The 20,062-nt window shown below is 37.0% G+C and overlaps 1 protein-coding gene across 1 annotated transcript; it reads left to right on the top strand.

Moving 5' to 3' along the window:
- Positions 1–18,696: 18,696 nt before the first annotated feature.
- LOC110799633 (F-box protein At5g49610-like) lies at positions 18,697–19,639 on the top strand. The gene has a single exon (XM_022004915.2). It carries the CDS (start codon positions 18,697–18,699, stop codon positions 19,555–19,557), a length of 861 nt encoding a protein of 286 aa, XP_021860607.2. The 3' UTR covers positions 19,558–19,639.
- Positions 19,640–20,062: the final 423 nt, after the last annotated feature.

The following is a 20,062-nucleotide window of genomic DNA, read 5'->3' as shown; positions in this document are numbered from 1 at the left end:
ATTTTTAGGGCAGTTTTAAGCCAAAGCCCAAACTAGCCCGAAAAGCCCACAGAGAAACTCCCAAGATATAGTAGTATGTTTCAATTCATTCCATGACATAACATGAATAATAATTCCAAGCAATCAATAAACTAAGACGGTTCCAATTTTGTGGACCCAGTTCTGAGCGGTATCGGTTTTTTGATTTTTGACGGGTATTTTTTTTTTAAATCTGATTTGATATAAACGTAAGTATGTTCTAATGTTTTATAATTCTTTTAACAATTTTTATAAGTGTGTTATCGATATCTTAATTATGTAAACACCTAAGTGCTAAGTTATTAAACTAAAGTTTGATCACAATGAACTAAAATAATACTTCAATGACTTTCTTCTCTAATTTGTTAATTAAAACATATTCCTACATACATGCTACACATTCTTAAAAGTATGTACATTTTCTAAAACATGTAAGAAAATTTATTTAAAACTAAAGAAAACAAATATACATATTTATATGTAATAAAATCTATTTAGGAATTAATGTAATAACAAATTAACTAAAACAAACGTAAAAGATTGTGTTTTTACTTGTTCATTTTTTTTTTGCCGCAAATTGCTTGTATAACCATATAAAATTAAGGTATGATTAAGAATAAGACTAAGTTTAATTTTGTAATAAAAAATGTAAGATTGAATGGATGAATTCCAATTTTCTTAACTTCCTTAATATTTGCTTTCATGTTTGATATAGGAATTAAATTAAATTGTAGGTAACTTTTAGTTGTTACGTGCATTGAAATTTCATTTTTTACAATATGAAATTAATTATCAGTTTTTAGAATTATTAGAATTAAATTAAATTAAAACTTTTTAAGGGTATTATAGTCTATTTCATAGGGGACACCAAAATGACATTTACCAAAATGACCCCATGAATTTCATTATAAAATAGAGATATATATCTTATATGCACGCGATGCATGCGAAATTATAAAAAACTTAAAATTGTATTTTTACTTAATATTGATGTATGGGCGTAAGCAAAGATCTTGTACATACTACGTGCAACTATACTCTTATGGTATTTTCTACATAATCATATCTTACCATTCTTAGAGAGTGAAGCATAACTTAGTTGGTTAGAGCTTCCATTCCGGTTCCAGGTGATCCTGGAATCGATTCTCATCCCCGCCCTAATGGCTCATTTGCACACAAAAAAAATTCTTTCCATTCATATGGAAAATAAATGCTATAATAGTTTCCTAATTTTATAGAAAGTCAAAGATCTCCAAATATTAGACCGTTAAATTTTACACGTATGGAGATTAACCCATAATGCTGGCACCAAAAAACTTTCCTGATTTGTTATTGATTTTCAGTTTTTAAAATCAATAAATAATTAGCTTTTTAATTGAAATCTTAGAGGGTAATTTAGTCTTATCCTAGAGGGACACCAAAAGTGGTGTTACCGAAATACCCCTCTTCGCTTCTATAATAGAGATAAGTTTGTTGCTAAACAGTTTTAGTATTTGGACGAGGCGGAAGATTCAAACCCCGAGACCTATTGTACACAAACCCTCAAACTTAACTACTAGGCCAACACCTAGATGAATCTATGTGAATTTATACTGATTGATTTCAAATTAAACAAATTTACTAATAACTAGCTTAATGATCGAATACTATAACTATTATCGTTTGAGAGAATTAAGTGGGAGCTCAATAGTACGCAAAAGCTTTCACCTCGCTAGGTAAGCTGGGAGGTGAGAGCACTCCACTAGCTTGTACTCCCTCCATTTCTTTTTGTTGTTCCCATTTCCTTTTTTGGCGTTTCTTTTTGTTGTTCCCCTACTGAATCTTTACTATTTTTGGCCATAGTTTTTTTACCAATTTACCCTAAGATTCCCCAATATTTACAAAAAATACCCTAAGATTCTACCCTTTCCCACCCACTTTTACCCCACCCACCTTATTTAATTATTTAACCTAACCCTACCCCCCCTCCCTTTATTACCCATCCCTTTCATCCCTCTGATTTCACTCTCTCATTCTGATTTCTCTCTCTCTCATTCTGATTTCTCTCTCTCACCTCTTCGGATCTCTCTCTCTCTCTTATTTCACTCTCTCTCTCTCTCTTAAAATCCCTCCCCTGTTCTTGAGAAAACCCTAGGTTTTCCGCCTCTGATCTAGGTTTTCCTCTCCAAATCTCACAAATCTGAAACGTTTTTGCCGAAAAACTTTCATACAAATTACTCGGATTGATTTTCCGATCAGATCCCCTCTATTTTTGTCCCCTTTTTGGTCCCTAATAGTCGCTGATCTTTGTTTTTCTGGTACGTTATGGGTTCTTCTTTTTCTAGAACTCGAGGTGATTCTGGGGTGGGAACTACTGGTCAAAGAATCCCCGATTCCAACTGTGATTGGGGATCCAAGTGCAACTGTCCCAATAACGAGCATTCCTACTCCGCCGAATATAAAAACAATCTGTATTTGGCCCAAAAAGAAAATACGAGTACTCGAAACTATTTGGAAGAATGGTTTCGGAAGAGGGAAGTGGAGCCAGGAGAGGAGGTTGAGTCAAAATATGACGATCGGAAACCCACTCCCTCAGATCTGCGTTTTTTCGGTGAAGGAGATTCCGATGAGGTATTACTTTTGATTTTTTGCGATTTTTTAAGGGTTATTGATGTCGGTTTTAATAAAATGGTTTGATGATTGTTTGCATGTCTAAAAAAGTGGGATTTGATAAATGTTGGATTTATTTGGAGTATTGTTCATTAAACTCGGATTATTTTTTGGATAAGTTGGTCTGATTTCCCATTGCATGTGTTAAAAATGCAGATCTGGTATTATTTCGAAATGATTGGGAATTTTTTGGAGATCTGTTGGATTCATTCGGGCTTTTTATGTTATTCTTTGCTCTGTTTTCTCATTGCATGTTGTTAAAATTGAGTTCTATGGGTATTTTGTGCTCTGTTTTTTCATTGCATGTTGTTAAAATTGAGTTCTTATTTTATTTGGAGGTATTTGGAAATTATTTGAAGAAAATCGGAATATTCCTGTGTTTTGTTGATCTGATTTCCCATTGCATGTGGTTAAAAATGGGATCTGGATGTTTTTGGGATATTATTTCACATTTTTTGGGTAAAAATGGGATCTGGATGTATTCGGATAATTAGTTGGATTTTAATGGAATTATTGTGTGATTTGCTCTCATTTATCTCATTGCATGTGGTAACCATGGTGATCTGAAATTATTTGGAACTTTATTTTGAGTTGTTTGATTAAATCTGATTTTAATTCATGGTCCCCTGTTATTTTATGAGGGCACTAATCATGTTGTTTGTCCCCTGTTGATTGCAAGGAACCAAGTGGGTCTGATTCATTTGATCTGGTGTATGTTGGAGAGTGTGAAAATGAGAATGGTGATGCTATTGGGTCTCCAGGACAACTTTCATCTGGTTATCCCTCCTCAAAGAAAGGAGGGAAGGGAAAAAAATCGGCTTCAGCGTCTGATGATGCTTAGATAAGTCTGTCTCCTTTCTCCCTTTTTTCATTTTATTGAATGCTGGCTAGCTGTGGAGTCATAAGGTGGATGCCAACAACTGTGATCTGTTGTTGGCCAGGGGTGTTGTTGTTTGGATGATGATGTTGTGATTAGTTGTATGGATGTTGATGTTAGATAATGATGTTATGAAATTGATATTGATAATGATGATTGGATGATGGTGTTTCCATATGGTTATGAAATTTTGTGGAATGTTGTCTGTGTGATGAACATGATTTGATGGCTTAATGTCCCCTGTTTTATGGTATGTTTTGTGTATGATAAATATGATGCTTTGGTGAGTATGAGATTTGATCAGTATAACTATGTTTTGGATTAGTAAGGGCATGAAATGATCATAATTTGGGGATAGGGTTTGGGTTATTTCAGTCCTCTCAGTGTGGCCTGGTGTTGAATGCTTAATGTCCAAGCATGTCCCTTTAGGATACAATAATGTCCCTTTATTTGTTGTGATCGATGATGAGTCTTTTTTTTGCTGAGGAACAAGTCCAACTAACCACAAATGCTCGTGCTGCCATTAGTATCAGTAATGATATTTCTCGGGCGCTAAGTGTTTGTGGTTTGGAGTTGTTTTAATGATGCTTGGGGACATTCTGAGATCAATATTAGGAGGTTTGTGATCTTCAATGATGTGATTGTTGATATTCTGAGATCTTTGTTTTGATAATTGTCCTTTAACTTCTTTTGTCGAACGGAGTGAATGTCATTTCACACAATGGAATGTGAATATCAATCATTCCGTTCGGCAGAAGAATGTTAAAGATATGATAGTATTGAAACTACTTGATCAATGATGTGTGTCAATATGTCTGAGAAATGAAACCCTACATGTTAATGATCTGTTTAATGCTTCATGTCCCATGAATCAGTGGAGGTCTGTGATGAGTCTTTCATTTGATGAGGTTCAAACCCTATGTTTTGATCAGTTCATGGTGATCTGATGCATTGTTGATTGATATTGTTATGCTTGATCTGTGATGAGTCTTTCATTTGCTGAGACTCAAACCCAATGTTCCAATAACACTTGTGCACCATTAGCATCATTGATGCTCTTCCGGAGCTAAGTGTTAGGGGATAGGGTTTGTGTCAATGATGCTTGGGGACATTCTGAGATCTTATGTCAGGTTAGACAGGAGAGGCAATTCATGTATTGCAAAACATGTATAATGTGTTTCTGATATTCAATGAAGTTAGTGTTTCTGATCTGTGATGTATGTGTTGATAACCTGAGATATTTGATTCTAAACATGTCCCTCACCACCAATCACCAAAGGGAATACAGATCATGTCACATCATTGATTGATCTAGTATCCCCTTTGGTGAATTGGTGGTGAGGTTGTAAATCATTTAGAAACAAATCTGTCAATGATGTAAAACAACTTAACTGAGAGTCAATGATGTTGCCTTGTTCATTGCTTCCTTGTTTTTGCTGCTTTGTTCTTGTTTCCTTGTCCATTACATCTTTTGGCACATCGGCATCCAATGGGGAAGAATTTCCATCTGAAAATGATGTGATATGCATTCTTTCCATTTGGATGCCGATGTGCTTAGAGATGTGATGTGATAAAGTTTTTGTACTTATGCCTTGTGATCTGTGATGAGTCTTCATTTTATGAGTGTCAAACCCTTTGTTTTTCAATCAAACTCATGCACCATTAGCATCCATGATGTTTTTCAGGAGCTAAGTTTAATTGGAAAGGGTTTGATTCAATGATTTTTGGGGACATTCTGAGATATTTATGAATCTTTGTTTATGTGAGGCATATTCCATGTGTTATCAATGATGAATTGATTGTTTTTGTCAAAATTACATCTTTTGACGCATCGGTTTCAAAATGGGAATAATTTCCATCTGAAAATGATGTGATATTATTATTTATTTCCATTTTGAAGCCGATGTGTTTAGAGTTGTGATATTGCAAATGCTGCCTTGTTCTTAAGAACCCAATGCTGCCTTGTTTATAGTGTTGCCAATGCTGCCTTACCTCTTGTGCCTTGTACTTTTTCTGCCAATGCTGCCTTTTTTATTGCCTTGCCTTGATTACTCTATATTGATGTGAATAAGAATGAAGGAAACAAACTTTACTACACTTAAACATGAGATTCATTCATTGATGCTTCCAAAAGATATGCTTACAAAATGTTTTGCCTACATGTTATGCTTGCATTTAAGCTTACAAAAGTGACACATTGGTTTTACTTGTCAATTTAAAAACATGTCCCCAAAACACAAAAAGTTATCTAATTGTTTTCACTTTGCTTCACTGGTTTGCTTTCCATTCATCATAGAGTTGCATGCATTCATTAACTGCCCATATAGGTGCCTTGACTTGCTCTGGCAGTCTGCCTTCATCTTCTAAAATCTTCTTCTTGTTGTGTGGAAGTTGGTAATCATTGTTGCCTTTGTGTTTTAGAATCTCATTAGAAACAAACTGTAATGTCATCCACACATTAGACAATGTCTTAGGATGCAACTCATTAAAAGAATCATACACTGCTCCACTTAAGTCCTCCACAGTTTTAGGCATTTTCTTGTGCATAAGTGATTGTATTGACCTGAAAAATCCCAAGTCCAAGATGTTGCAATCTGGACTGTTTGCTGGCTGTTGAGTCAACACAAAAGTGAACCCATCTTGTTTGTAGTGTAGTTGCCATTCAGGATCACTTTGCAATATATGTGCCTTTGCATTATCTTGAATGATATAGATGACCTTTTCCCCTTCATGTGGTGGCCACTTGGCCTTGATTGCTGGAAGGAGGTTGTTGATCATCATTGCCCTTGTCTCTATTTGATTTACAGACTTCACTGGCTTTGTTTCAATGGTCCCCTTGAGTCTGTTTTTTGATGTCCTCTTGGCTGCATTTGCATTTGTGAATGGAAATATGCCTATTTTACCATCAAATTCACATTCCCCATTTTCACCCCACCTTGGTCTGGCTACTGCTGCCATGAACATGAATTTTGGTATCTTGGTTCTTGAACTTGCACTTCTGTGTGGATAGGGTTCATTGTTTGCAAGATAAACTCTCTGGTTTTTTTGAGTCAAATAAAACCACTTCTCATCAATATGAATGAAGTCATACATGCTGTAATATGTTGGTTCCTGTGGTATAGTGTAGTCCATTATCAGTCTGATTGCCCACCTTATCCTTGCCATTTTGCATGCTTCTGAAATGCCTGGATGCAAGGGACTTGAGTGTGGCTTTATAATTTTCCTCTTGATGAGCCTCCATACTGTTGTTGGTCCCAAATTCAGCATTCTTGCAAGATCTACGATGCATGTTCTGTCCCCCATGCCTATTTTTGCAATTGAGTCATAGGAGACTTGAACCTTTTTCCTTCCACATCTGTGATATTGGCTTTGCACAATATATGAATTCATTGCTGCCTTCTGTTTCTTTGCTTTGTCCCATATTTTGCCTATGGTTTTTCTGGTGTAATCATATTCTATGACTGCATCCCTTATTGCCCCATACAACAAAGTTTATGAATCTGGAATCTTTCTATTGAGCAGGTACACCAATATTTCTAGCCTCAATTCATTATTTATTCTTGGAGTCCTTGGCTTGTGATGATCTGTTGTGTGTGTTGCTGTTTGATGATGATGAGGTGATGCATTTTCTGATGGTGGTGGAAAGTTCAAATCAAAAATAAATGGTACCTCTTGAAAGTTGGTAGTTTGCTGCTGCCCTTCCCCTTCTACTTCTGGTACTTGCTGTACATATTCAGTGCTGTTTGGTACATATTCATTAAACCCAATGTCCCCAAATTCAGCAGCAGTATTTTGAGAAGCTTGTACCAAGTCAGCAGCATCATCACCTTCCTCCGAGTCAGAATCGGAGTTAATGCCGTCGCCTTCATCATCAGAAAAACCGAGGAAATCGTCTTCCTCTTGATCTGAAGCCATTAAGTCCCCTGTTTTTTAGCTATTTAATGCTGAGTTGAGGAATAAATTTTGGTGTGTGTTTGTATTTATTGAACTTGAGTTGGATCAGAATTTTGGTGTTTTGTGGGGAAAGTCAGCCTATTTATAAAGGCATATCACTTTTTCTACCCCTCAAAATTTTGGAGGGAAACACTAAGTCAATGTTTAATTTTTTGGGAAAATTTCATGGAAATTTTGGAGGGAAATTTGGGAGTCTGTTTTTTGGGCAAATATTCCAGCCAAAAAAAACGTGACTCATTGTAATCTGATTGGTCCATGTAATTTCTGTTGGGTCCCCTAGCCCATGTGACTGAAATGTTTGTTGATTTAATTCAATACTTTAATAAATATCTACTTTTTCCCCAATTAATTTAATACTTTCTCTCTCTTTACTTTATTCTTTTTCTTACACACAATCATTATTCTTACACCCAATCATTACTCATATCCCAATACAACCCAAGATTCAGTTTTCTTAAAAAACCCCCAACATTCCTTATGGGTACAACAAAAAGGAATGGAGGGAGTATTATATTTTTAACAAACTTTTATATATGTTTACTCCTGATGTTTGTTGCTTTGCCTAGGTTAAGGATTTTCCGGGGTGGAGGGGCAATTGTGTATTTGTGTTGTGTTCCCTTGGGGTAGCTTTCCTCAATATTCTGGTAAGATGACCCTTGATTGTAAGGTCTTCATGTCACCATATGAGGATGACATTCATATTGCTGCTTTTCAATTTGAGGATGGTGATTGTAAGATTGTTGAAGATTATCCAGGCTATTTAGATCTCTTTTGAACACAAGGTGAGAGTTGTAAAAGAATATTGAAAACTATGTTTGCTCTTAGATCATAATTTGATTTGATTTTTGTATGTTTAAATGCTAACTTTGAGATCGATGTTCTTTGGTGATTTCTTAAGTGGAATTGGTTATGAAGGAGGAGAACAGCAAGAAGGAGACAAAAGCTAGTATTGAAGAAAAAGTTGAACAAGAACACAACAATAAGCTACAAAGTGATGCTTCTTGTCAAATTGCTCTTGTGCTCAACCACGGTGTCTCACAACTATGTGCAAGTTTGAAAGGATATTCAAACTGATCAAGAGCACATATATAGTTTGTGGGGGTGATGATAATGGTCGCAAGTTGTGACAATATTTAGTTATTACAGTCCTATGTGTCGAAATCTAAATGGTACATATAGGCGCCACGTAGGTCATGCGTCATCAAAATATTTCCCCTATAAATGCAATATTTTTACTATAAAAATATGTAAATAAGGTAATAGATTAAAAAAAACAAATATTTATTATATTTATAATAATTTATAATATTAAGATTTTCCTACCTTTTTTGTAACATGTATAATAGGTTATACACGTTAAAATTTTTAATTTTCAATTACGTTCATGACATATAAGCATGTCATGACATCATTGTGACACGCCTTAAAGGTCGCAAGTTGCGACCTTTATCATTTTCATAGTTTGTGAAGGTAATCAAGCTTTACCCCGTGCATATCATGTTGTGCACTCAGTGTAGTTTAACATTGACGAACAAGGGGGATAAATTATGACCAACATATAAGATCATATATCTAAGAGGTTATCCAGTTAATTGTAGCTAGGTTTAATGAAGATATTGACATCATATACTAGAGCTCCTTGTCCATTTTCCTATCACTTAAACAAGCCATGTTATATCAATTTACTAGCTTTCTAGATTCTATGCTTGATCACACAACCTCAATTAACTTGTTATGTTCAGTATCAAGCTAGATTGCCTCTCTACATTGTATCAACTATCAACTTGTTATGTTCAGTATCAACTATCAAGCTAGACTGCCTCTTTACATTGTATCAACTACTACCTCCGTTTCTAAAAGTTTTTTACGCTTTGGAAAATGTGTCCAAAGTATAAAAACTTTGACCGTAAATTCTCATTATATTGTTATATACATCAAAATGTTACATATAAGATCTTGTCAGATTGGTCTCGGTATGTATTTTCAGAATATCAAATTTTATAATTTTTTCACATACGAAATTGGATATATTAGTAGTTAAATATTGCATTGGAGTTCCTGCAAATAGTAACTGTACAGATCTTTTTGAAACGGAGGAAGTATATATCAACTATCAACTTGTTATGTATTCTATCACTAGTTTAACTTCGATTTGTCGCCAAGAAGAAGCATTGTTTCGATTTCAATTTCCACGTTCAGAAAGTAGTCATCATCTTTAGCTTTCGAAGCATCGTAAAGTCCACTGAATGAGATTTTGTTATTGGAAGAGAACCAAAACTCAGCTGAAAAGAAAAATAAAACAAACATGTGTTAAATATTAATCTAGAAAAATCTAGAAATATGTGATTGTAAATTATAATCTAGAATAATCTTAGAAAATATGTAAGAGTTAGCCTAGAAAAATCTAGTAACTAAAATGTTTAGAATTATCTTTAGAAAAAACTAGATAAAGGATGGGGAGTAGAAAAATCTAGAAAACATAATACAACTATAAATAGGTTGTATTTGCATAAGTTTAGAGGTGGGCTAATTAAGAGGGCTCCACAAAAATATGAGGGGTAGAAACAAGTGTTCTACCAAAGCAAATATTGTTGTATAATTCTTATTAATGTAATCAATGATAAAAATACAATTTTGTTATATAATTGAGGTCCATTAAAACTTTCGCGTGCGTCCTCAATTAAATTTCTATCAACATGAATTTATATAAATGTATTTCGAGAGAATACGACAGTTATATAGGCTGACTAAGAAAAAATTAAATAAATTTGTTGTTTTATTGATTAATAGATCATTTGTTATATGTTACAGTCAGGGCAACCCTTAAACTGTAAAGAGCAAATAGTTTAAGTTTGAAGAACTCAAACCATAACAGAAATTATCAGTAAGTAAGAAAGAGATCGAGAAGAGAGAAGATTTTTATTAATTTCTGAATGAAATGATTACAGTAACGTGTAAAGGGAAAGAGAAAACTAATCTCACAAAGCAGCTAAGGCAAAGATGAGAAATAACAGAAAAGAAATCAGTTAGAAATAACAGAATTTCCCTCCAAAATTGAAAGTCAATATTAAAGTCAACATGATAAGTCAAACACAAGCTTATACTAGTTTGTATCATATACTTAATTAGCCAATTTCGAGATTGATCTATGTGTATAGTTTTTATTTTGAAATATATTAAAACTGTAGTAAAGATCTATGTGTACTCTGTATTTTATTTACAAATTACACATTAATTATTACAAATTAAACTAATATATGGAACTAACAAAGTAATTAAGTTAAAAGATTATAGCGCCATTTTCATCGAGCAAAGATTAACTTAAGGCATTCATTAAAGAACTCATTTAAAGATTCACTAATTCATGGACCAAACATTAATCTAATCTAAAACAACTCATCAAACCTAACGCATTGCATAACCACGGAGGAAAACAAACAAGAAACTAAAAAACTAATTAATTTAAAGATTATACCGCCATTTGATCAAGGCTTGAAAAATAATTTTTTGAAATAATTTTTGAATTAAAAAAATCGAGTGCCACGTAGATAAATAATTAGGCGTCACGTAGATATTTTTATTAACTAATTATATTACAAGTTTTATTTTAACTTAACAATTTATTAAAATTCGTTAATCGCACAGGCTAAAATCTAGTAAGAATATAAGATACCACCCTTTTGATTCGTCTAAAGGAAAGCATGTCTAGTTTTCTAGACCATCTCCCACCTTCAGTTTATTTATTGATTGAAAAAATGTGTAATTACATATGAAAGATAACCGGATACCCGGTTCTAGAACCGGTTCCCACCGGTTTCGGGACTTGTTCGAAAATTTTGGGACCCGGTTTGGCTGGTTCCAATTTTGTGGACCCGGTTCTGAGCGGTACAGGTTCTTTGCCTGGTACTACTCACCTCTAAGTAGTATAAGTTTGTTGCTAAACAGTTTTCGTACTTGGACGAGGCGGAAGATTCAAAAGTCGAGACTTATTGTACACATACCCTCAATCTTAACTATTAGACCAAGACCTATCTTGTTGATGAATCTATGTGAATTTTATACTGATTGATTTCAAATTAAACAAATTTACTAATAACTAACTTGATGATCGAATACTATAACTATTATCGTTTGATAGAATTAAGTGGGAGCTCAATAGTACGTAAAGCTTTCACCTCGCTAGGTAAGCTAACAATTCCAACAATATAAGTGAATATAACCAACAATATATTACTGCCGCCATTAACAATGTATCAGTCTTTTAGTCAGAAAGAAAAACTCTAATAAAGGAGGAATTGAAGGAAATAACTTTTAAATATATAATAATACTTAACTAATTCTACACATAAATTCAAATGTAATTAGGAGAAATAAGAGTTTGAACATAATTAACCACACTTAGAACATCAACACTGCTATCGAAACATCTAGAATATTCATTATAAACATGAATATACTTAACTTTACCTTTACCTTTACGTCCTTCGAATATCAGCAAATTCTGAAATGGAGTATGCCTCAAACTCCACGAAATTTTCTCAAACACTATAACATTACCATTACTACTAACTTTTAGCATTTTATGATTGTTCTCTATATTGCTCCATTTCCCTTCAAGTCTATACTTCTTTTTCCACAAATCGATATTATTATCTTCTAAAACTCGCATCTCCACCACATCTGGGTTTACTCCACCATAATAAGTTACATTGTAGGGTGGACAAATATACATTACATTGTATAATTGACAAATATACATTTTATTGTCTCCTGTAACTCCAATTTTAGTCTCCCTCAAGTACTTTTTTTCTTTCTTATTCTTCTTCAAATCGGAAACCATCTCGAAAGTTTCATTCACCATGTCGAACTTTAAGATATATATATGGTTCATAATCATAAGGATGATTTTGTGTACTAGGTTTCATAACCCAATGTAATGAATCATTCAATAAAACTGCCTCCATATATCTATCTCTACATCCATACCTGTAAGTATATGTATTTGACAGCTTCAAAGAACTCGGAAAATCAAATTCCATCCACTCGTTACGCCTCGATGAGTATACATTAACAAAATTTCCATCTTTTAACTTAGATTTATGTACAACTACCAGAACGATTTTGTAGTCGTCGATTGCGGAAGCATAGCCAAACCCAGATAAGCAAAGATGCCCACCGGAAAAGTAAGGAGGTAATGGGATTACCCGATATTCGTTAATTAAGATTAAGATCGAGATGAATGGAGAACAGAGTATCATCCGATCGAATAACCAGATGAGATGATGATAGATAGAGTTTTGTCGAAAATTGAAATTGGGATTTGGCAAAGGATGGGTTTTTGAATAGAGAATACCAATTTTTGCAGACTGATTTGAATCGGAGAAGTGATTTTACAGGCAATCGTACAAGTATTTCTATGATTAAATCATATGGGAAGCTAACTCCATAATCCGCTGAAGAAGAAGAAGAAGAAGAAGCAGCATTTTCCATCTCTTTTTCCACATTGGTTTTCGTCATTGCTGCGGCAATTTGGATATGTTTTTGTTAGGGTTTCTCTAGAGAACTTTTATGTTTGGATGATACCTAGAAGAATAAATTAAGTTTTGTTTTATAACGGGCATGACAAATAGATTGACATCCCTTTGACCCTTTCACATACCAAGATAAATGGGTGCCATGTATGGGCTTTTATTTGTTCTTTTAAGGGATGTACGTATTCCGCCTAAATTTTAACCATCTCTTTTAGTTTATTTTGTAAAATTGACTCTGATACTCCCTCCATCCGCGCAAATTATAAGGTACACCCGGTTGTATATAATTCTACATGTAACCGGATTAAAAGCACATATTTTTACGACTTAAAAGTACATTTACATACTTAAAAAACACATTAACGATTTAAAAACACATACTTATATATTTTTCATTTCCTTTTACTTGCAAAACATTGCTTTTCATCTGTAGCAATGTGCTTTAAAACTGTAAAAAGTGCTTTTAATTTGTAAATATGTGTTTTTAAACTATAAAAATATGCTTTTGAGGGGTTAAAAGTATAAAATGAACGGGTTGTCTTTGGTTTTTTATATCCTCGAAAAATAATTAATTATCAAAAATATTCTCCAAAATAAAGATCCGATTTAGGCCAGATTTAGTTCACCTTATTTCATAACCTTATTACTTATTTCAGATTTAAAAATAAGTTCAAATCATACTACTATTATTTTATTACTCCCTCCGTCCTTTACTACTCGACCTATTTTGACTTTTTGCACTATTCATATAATTCACTTTGACCTTATTTTATTTCTAGTATATGAAAACAAATGTTAGTATATAATATATTGTTGGCTTCGATCATCTTAATATATATTTTCAAAATATTAATATTTTTATAAGTTTGTATAATATGTTGTTAAAGAAATTGGTGGTCAAAGTTGTACATCGGCAAGCGTGTCCGGTCAAAACAGGTCGAGTATTAAGAGTCAGAGGGAGTACTATTATGGCTTTAATAATAAAAATATTGTTGTCTAGATCTAAACCGATATGCCTAGATCAGAACCGATATGATCATAACATGTCCAAATCTAGGTCCGCCACTGCATACATACGTTCCCTTATATACTAGATATATGGAGTAACTACTCGTATTAATACGGAGGGAGTACCACAAACAATGAAAAATAAGAATAAAAGTGCTCTCCCGGAAAACCCTAAAAATATATTAGATTTTATTATTATTATTATTATTATTATTATTATGGGAAACCACCAAAACGTTACAAGCTTAACAAGCTACAAAGATCAAGTAAACTACAAGAAGTTGGAGGGGAGCCGAGATACAATCTGGGCCCCCACTCCTCTAGCTATGGCGAACCCGATCCTGCTGAAAATGTGGGCAGCTGCCCGTGCCCCAATGTCTTGAGCCCTGGAGTACGTCTGGACCCGCTTCAGCAACGAAACAACCCCTTTCTCTAATTCCCCAAAAGAAGAGAAGGAAAAATGAAAGAAACTGTAACCTAAAGCCCTACAACGTGCCGCATACTTATCCTGCTTCCGCTGCGCTGCAACCGCCACAACCCGACCCGGAACGAAGTCTGACAACCCAGAGTGCATCATAGGGGAAGACCCAGTCAAGTCAACACACACATCTACACCGCCATCCCAAGAATAAAGCAATATATCTGCAGGACGAAGAGCTCCATCACTCTAACTAGTCAGCCCAACATCAACCTCCTTGCGAGCAGAAATCCCCGACCGATAGCAAATATCCAAAAGGGTATCACGAACAACATTATGTCAATGTTTAATACCCACAATCCCAGCACAAGACACGGCATGATCCCCATAAATGTCCCCATCGAAAACCCGAGAGCAAGCAGAACAAGACGTCGAATCAGAGAACAAAGGAATACCCAACCGATAGCAAAGAACCAAACGATAAGTCTTACCGTTCATAGTCTGGCCTAAACCCGAAATGGGGACTGCCCGCAACCAAGCCGAGGAGTGATCCCCCTGATGCGATTTCCATAGGGCAACATGACGGGAAGATAAGGAGAAGGCGGATTCCGGATCAGCAGTAACCTTCGTGAAATATATGTCTGTCAATCTCTTCATGAGAGTGGGGGCAGCGATCTCACTAGGGCTACTCATAAGGTCGGTCTCCTCGGTCCTATTGAAAAGACCAAGAGCATCAACAAAGGCCGACCCCGGACCAACAACACCTGAAAGCCGAAGAAGCGAATCCTGCATACGGGATGCAAGAAAAGCATAATGCCGAACATCACCAGCTGAATAAACACCCAATCCTCCATAAGAACAAGGCAAGGTAGCAAGACGCCATTGCCAGTCACCGAACCCAGGTCCCGAAGCAGTCACGATACGCTCTAAAGAAGCCCGAAGAGCCACATCAAAAGATAATTGGGCCGCTTCAAAAAGATGAGGCGGACAAGTGCGCATAGCAAAGTAGAGTTTAGAAACTCCAGTGCACGCACGGAGAAGTAACAACTCACACTGGGGATCATTAAGCTTAGCTACAGCATCCATCAACACAACAGTCTTCGACACACGTCGCGAAACCAACCCCTTACAAAAAGAGGAATTCGTACTGACAGGACCACCAAGCAACTTAACACCAAGCGCAGGACGAGCGATATCCGTAGGAAAGACACCCTCTATACGACTGCGTGGGTCCTCCGAAGGCCAGAAAACCTCTGTCTTCTCAACATTAACATGGAGACCTAAATGAGGACCCTCCTCCAAAATCAAATCCAAGACCTTTCCAACCACCAAAGTGTCACCAACGATAGTGCCATCGTCCAAGTACCAAGCCTGAAGAGATATATCAAAAGAGTCTCTGATTCGACACACCAATGGATGTAGAACCAAAGAAAAAAGCAAAGGGCCGAGAGGATCCCCTTGCTGCACACCTTGACAAGATCACAAGGTATGCTCCCCATAATACAGCCGCGCTGGAGAAGCGTAGCAGAATTCAACCCAACGAGAAAGAGCAGGACAATGTAGCCGAACCTCACGCAACAAAGCCGATCGATCAACTAAATTGAATGCATTCTAAAAATCCACCAATAACATAGAGAGGCCAACATCGGCCCAACGAGCCTCAACCAAACGATTGACAGCATGGAGAATGGCCTCACCACCTGCTGGAACCCCAACTCCAAACTGAAGCCCTCCTAAGTAGTTTCCTAAACGCGGACCAATCATAGCAGCCCCGACCTTAGAAACAAGGCGCCTCCAAATAGTGCCCACAGCGATAGGCCGAATACCACCACCAGGCTTAACAAATGGCGTAAGAGGAGCACTAGCAATATATCCTCCAAGCTCAGCAGGACACTTTCCAGCAAGAAAGAGATTAACTACCTGAGTGATAGAATCCACCAACTCATCAGATACAGCTACAGCAGCACCACCCAAGCAATCCAAAAGGTATTGAGCACGCAAGCCATCTCTACCGCACGAAGTACCACGCGGAAAGCCCCTAATCTGCTCCAACACAACAGCGGAGGAAGCAGTAAGGTGATGATCAACAGGGATATCCGGTAAGGTAGGGACCGGAACTGAAGGGTGCTTTGCTTGCAAATCTGCAAGAGTAGCATCATTGTAAGGGGCAAGACCAGAGGACGAAAGAGCTCTAACGGCAGCAGTGTAGTGACCGTCAGAAATCTTTCTCTTGCATTGCTTAATATTACGCTCCGCCGAATCATGGTCTTCGTCAACATCCAATGGAGACACGCTAGCCAATTTGTCTATGACAAGTTGCTCAGAACCTCCAGGCACACCCCAAGAACGAATAGCAGAGGTGATACTCTCTTCCTGTCGTCGTCGCCTAACACCAGAGGAACACTCACGATTACTCCGCGGAGAAAAAGTCGTGAGGACACAAAGAGCTAACACGAGCAACTGAACCCAACAAGCGATGTCATCTGGTCTACAAATCACCTTATCAAGCGCCCCTTTCAGAACTCGCGAAAAATCCAAATAACATTTGGGAGGGATGGATTTCACAGAACGCAACCGCTTAGACAATAAATAGTCTAGAAGAGCAACATCAAAAGAAAAATGATGTTCTCGAGGCGCATCAGAAGAAGACAGCTCGGAAGAAGGAGCTAGAGGTTTCTGAATGCCGTAGAGAATATAAACGAATAATACCATCCCCGGAATCAGGTGGGTCCACAAAAACAGTACTAGAACCACTGCCATGTCGACACCTAATACGATGAGTATGAGTCTTGAAACAATCTCCACATAGCCAAATTCCCATACGACGAAAGGTCACCTCAGCAGTAGAAAAAACCTGCAAATTGGTAGTAAGGGAGTGACGAGTTACATCCCGCACACCAGTGCAACAATGACGACCCCGCAAGTGAGTGAGCAGAGAACTCCTCACCAAACCACGCCCACCTCCGTCTTGGCACCCGCTAAGACCCACAAAAGGGTAATGAAACTTCTCCACGGAAGTCGCCATATCAAAGCACTTCAACCGAATAAAGGTTATCCGAAATAAACAAGACAACCAAAGGAAATGGAGTACACAAAACCCCACGCAAGACCCCTGCCACTTCAAAACCACAAAATGCCCCTGCAACAAGACCCTGCAACAACAAGACCTCTTGACCCTGCAACAACACGCACACAAACTGATCACAAAATGCCCAAGAAATCCAGTTCAAACCGCCCCGAAACTGACCCAAAACTCCCGTATAAGCCGCTTGATTCCCCACTAATACACGCCCGAGAAGACGAACCCAAAGCTGCCGGAAAAACAGACCCACTGCTGTCGAAAAATGTCATCGAATCTGGACCAGAAAGCACCGCTTGTAATACCGCACCAGAAACAAGACCCGCCGAAACACAACACGACCAAATTGCACCCCCACGAAACTCGAAAGCCGCCTGAAACTGAACCAAAACTGCTCTGAATCGACGCCTGGAAATCACCACAATAGTCGCCTGAGAAGCCCCCTGCAAACTGCCTGTACCGCCGCGTGAAAAACGAACCCACACTGCAATTTAAAATCGAAATGGCCACCCGAAAACCGCCTTAAAACCGCCTGAAAGACCGCCTGAAAACTGCCCTTTACGCGCTGCTTCACCACCTGACACTGCCTGAGTCATTCGCCGGACCACCTTACGCCACCGGCGCCAGATTGTGGACGTGGAACGTATGCCCTAATTGGCCATAATTACGTCGTTGTTATTATTAGGAAAATTTGGTAATATTAATCCAACCTTTGGCTGGTTTTCTTTTATTAATCCTACCTACGACATATTTTTTTAAAATCCCACCTTTACTACCCAACGACTTTTATTGGGCTTATGTGACCGGTAACCGATGAAAAAGTCATCGATATGGTGATGATTTGACGGTGATGACTGAATATATCGAGAGAGAGTACTACCACGTAGGGACATATTACCGCCTACAATAGGTTTTTGACATGTTGGGCCCAATAAAAGTCATTGGGTAGTAAATGTGGGATTATTAAAAAATATGTCGTAGGTGGGATTAATAAAAGAAAATCGGCCAAAGGTTGGATTAATATTACCAAATTTTCCTTATTATTATTATTTTTTAATTTTTTTTGGGGTGTGATCATGTGAATGAATTCTGATACCGCCCCCCCCCCCCCCCAAACGCTCTCCCGAGAAACCTAAAAAAAAAATCCAAATTGCCGCAGCCCATGACGAAAACCAATGTGGAAAAAGAGATGGAAAATGCTGCTTCTTCTTCCTCAGCAGATTATGGAGTTAGCTTCCCAGATGATTTAACCATCGAAATACTTGTACGATTGCCTATAAAATCACTTCTCCGATTCAAATCAGTCTGCAAAAATTGGTATTCTCTATTCAAAAACCCATCCTTTACCAAATCCCAATTTCAGTTTTCGACAAAACTCTATCTATCATCATCCCATCTGGTTATTCGATCAGATGATACTCTGTTCTCCCTTCATCTAGATCTTAATCTTAATTATATCCATGACAAAAATACAAAAGAAATCAAACGTAAATTCGTACCAATGCCTACTGAATTCTTCAACACCTCGGTAAAAAACCCTTTTCAATGCCTCGGATCGTGTAATGGGATTCTATGCATTCAGGTCTCTGGCACAAAATCTATTTATTTATGGAATCCCACCATTAACGAATATCGGGTAATCCCATTACCTCTTTCTTACTTTTCCGGTGGGCATCTTTGCTTATCTGGGTTTGGCTACGCTGCCGCGATCAACGACTACAAAATCGTGCTGGTAGATGAACATAAATCTAAGTTAAAAAAGGGAAAGTTTGTTTATGTATACTCATCGCGGTGTAACAAGTGGAAGGAATTTGATTTTCCGAGTATTTTGAATCTAACTGATATATATTGCGGGTATAGATGTAGAGATAGAGATATGGAGGCAGTTTTATTGAATGATTCATTACATTGGGTTACGGATCCTTATGAGTATGAACCTTATATTTTAAAATTCGACATGGTCAATGAAACTCTCGATTTGAAGAAGATCCGGGAAATGGAACGATATAGGAAACAATCATAAAATGCTAAAAGTTAGTAGTTTTTTTTGGTTCTACTACGAGGAGTTCCCACCGCCTTCGGCGAGTGGACTAATCTCCCGCGGGAGTTTGCATGGATACCTCGATGGGCAGACCTTGGTTAAGGAGCAAGAGGCCCTTAACCACTCATGCCAACCTCAATTGGTGCTAAAAGTTAGTAGTAATGGTAATGTTATAGTCTTTGAGAATGGGTCGTGGAGTTTGAAGCATACTCCATTTAGGAACTTGCTGATATTCGATGGACGTAAAGGTAAAGGTAAAGTTAACGGTTTTTTCATGAAATGCCCCTGAGGTTTCACGAAATTCACCAAATACCCCTGCGTGTTTCAAAATACATAGTATACCCCTAATTTTTTCATACTGTTCACCAAATACCCCTATTATGACTTTCCGTTAGTCCTCCGTTAAGTCATGTTTATAATTCACTAATTGCACCTATATATAAACTTTTTGCATAATATACACCTATTTGTAAAGTTCTTTGCACCA

This window comes from Spinacia oleracea, chromosome 5 (genome assembly GCF_020520425.1).
Source record: "Spinacia oleracea cultivar Varoflay chromosome 5, BTI_SOV_V1, whole genome shotgun sequence".
In the NCBI taxonomy this organism is placed as follows: domain Eukaryota; kingdom Viridiplantae; phylum Streptophyta; class Magnoliopsida; order Caryophyllales; family Amaranthaceae; genus Spinacia; species Spinacia oleracea.
Note: the sequence above shows the minus strand (reverse complement) of the source record. Positions and strands in the feature narration are given on the sequence as shown.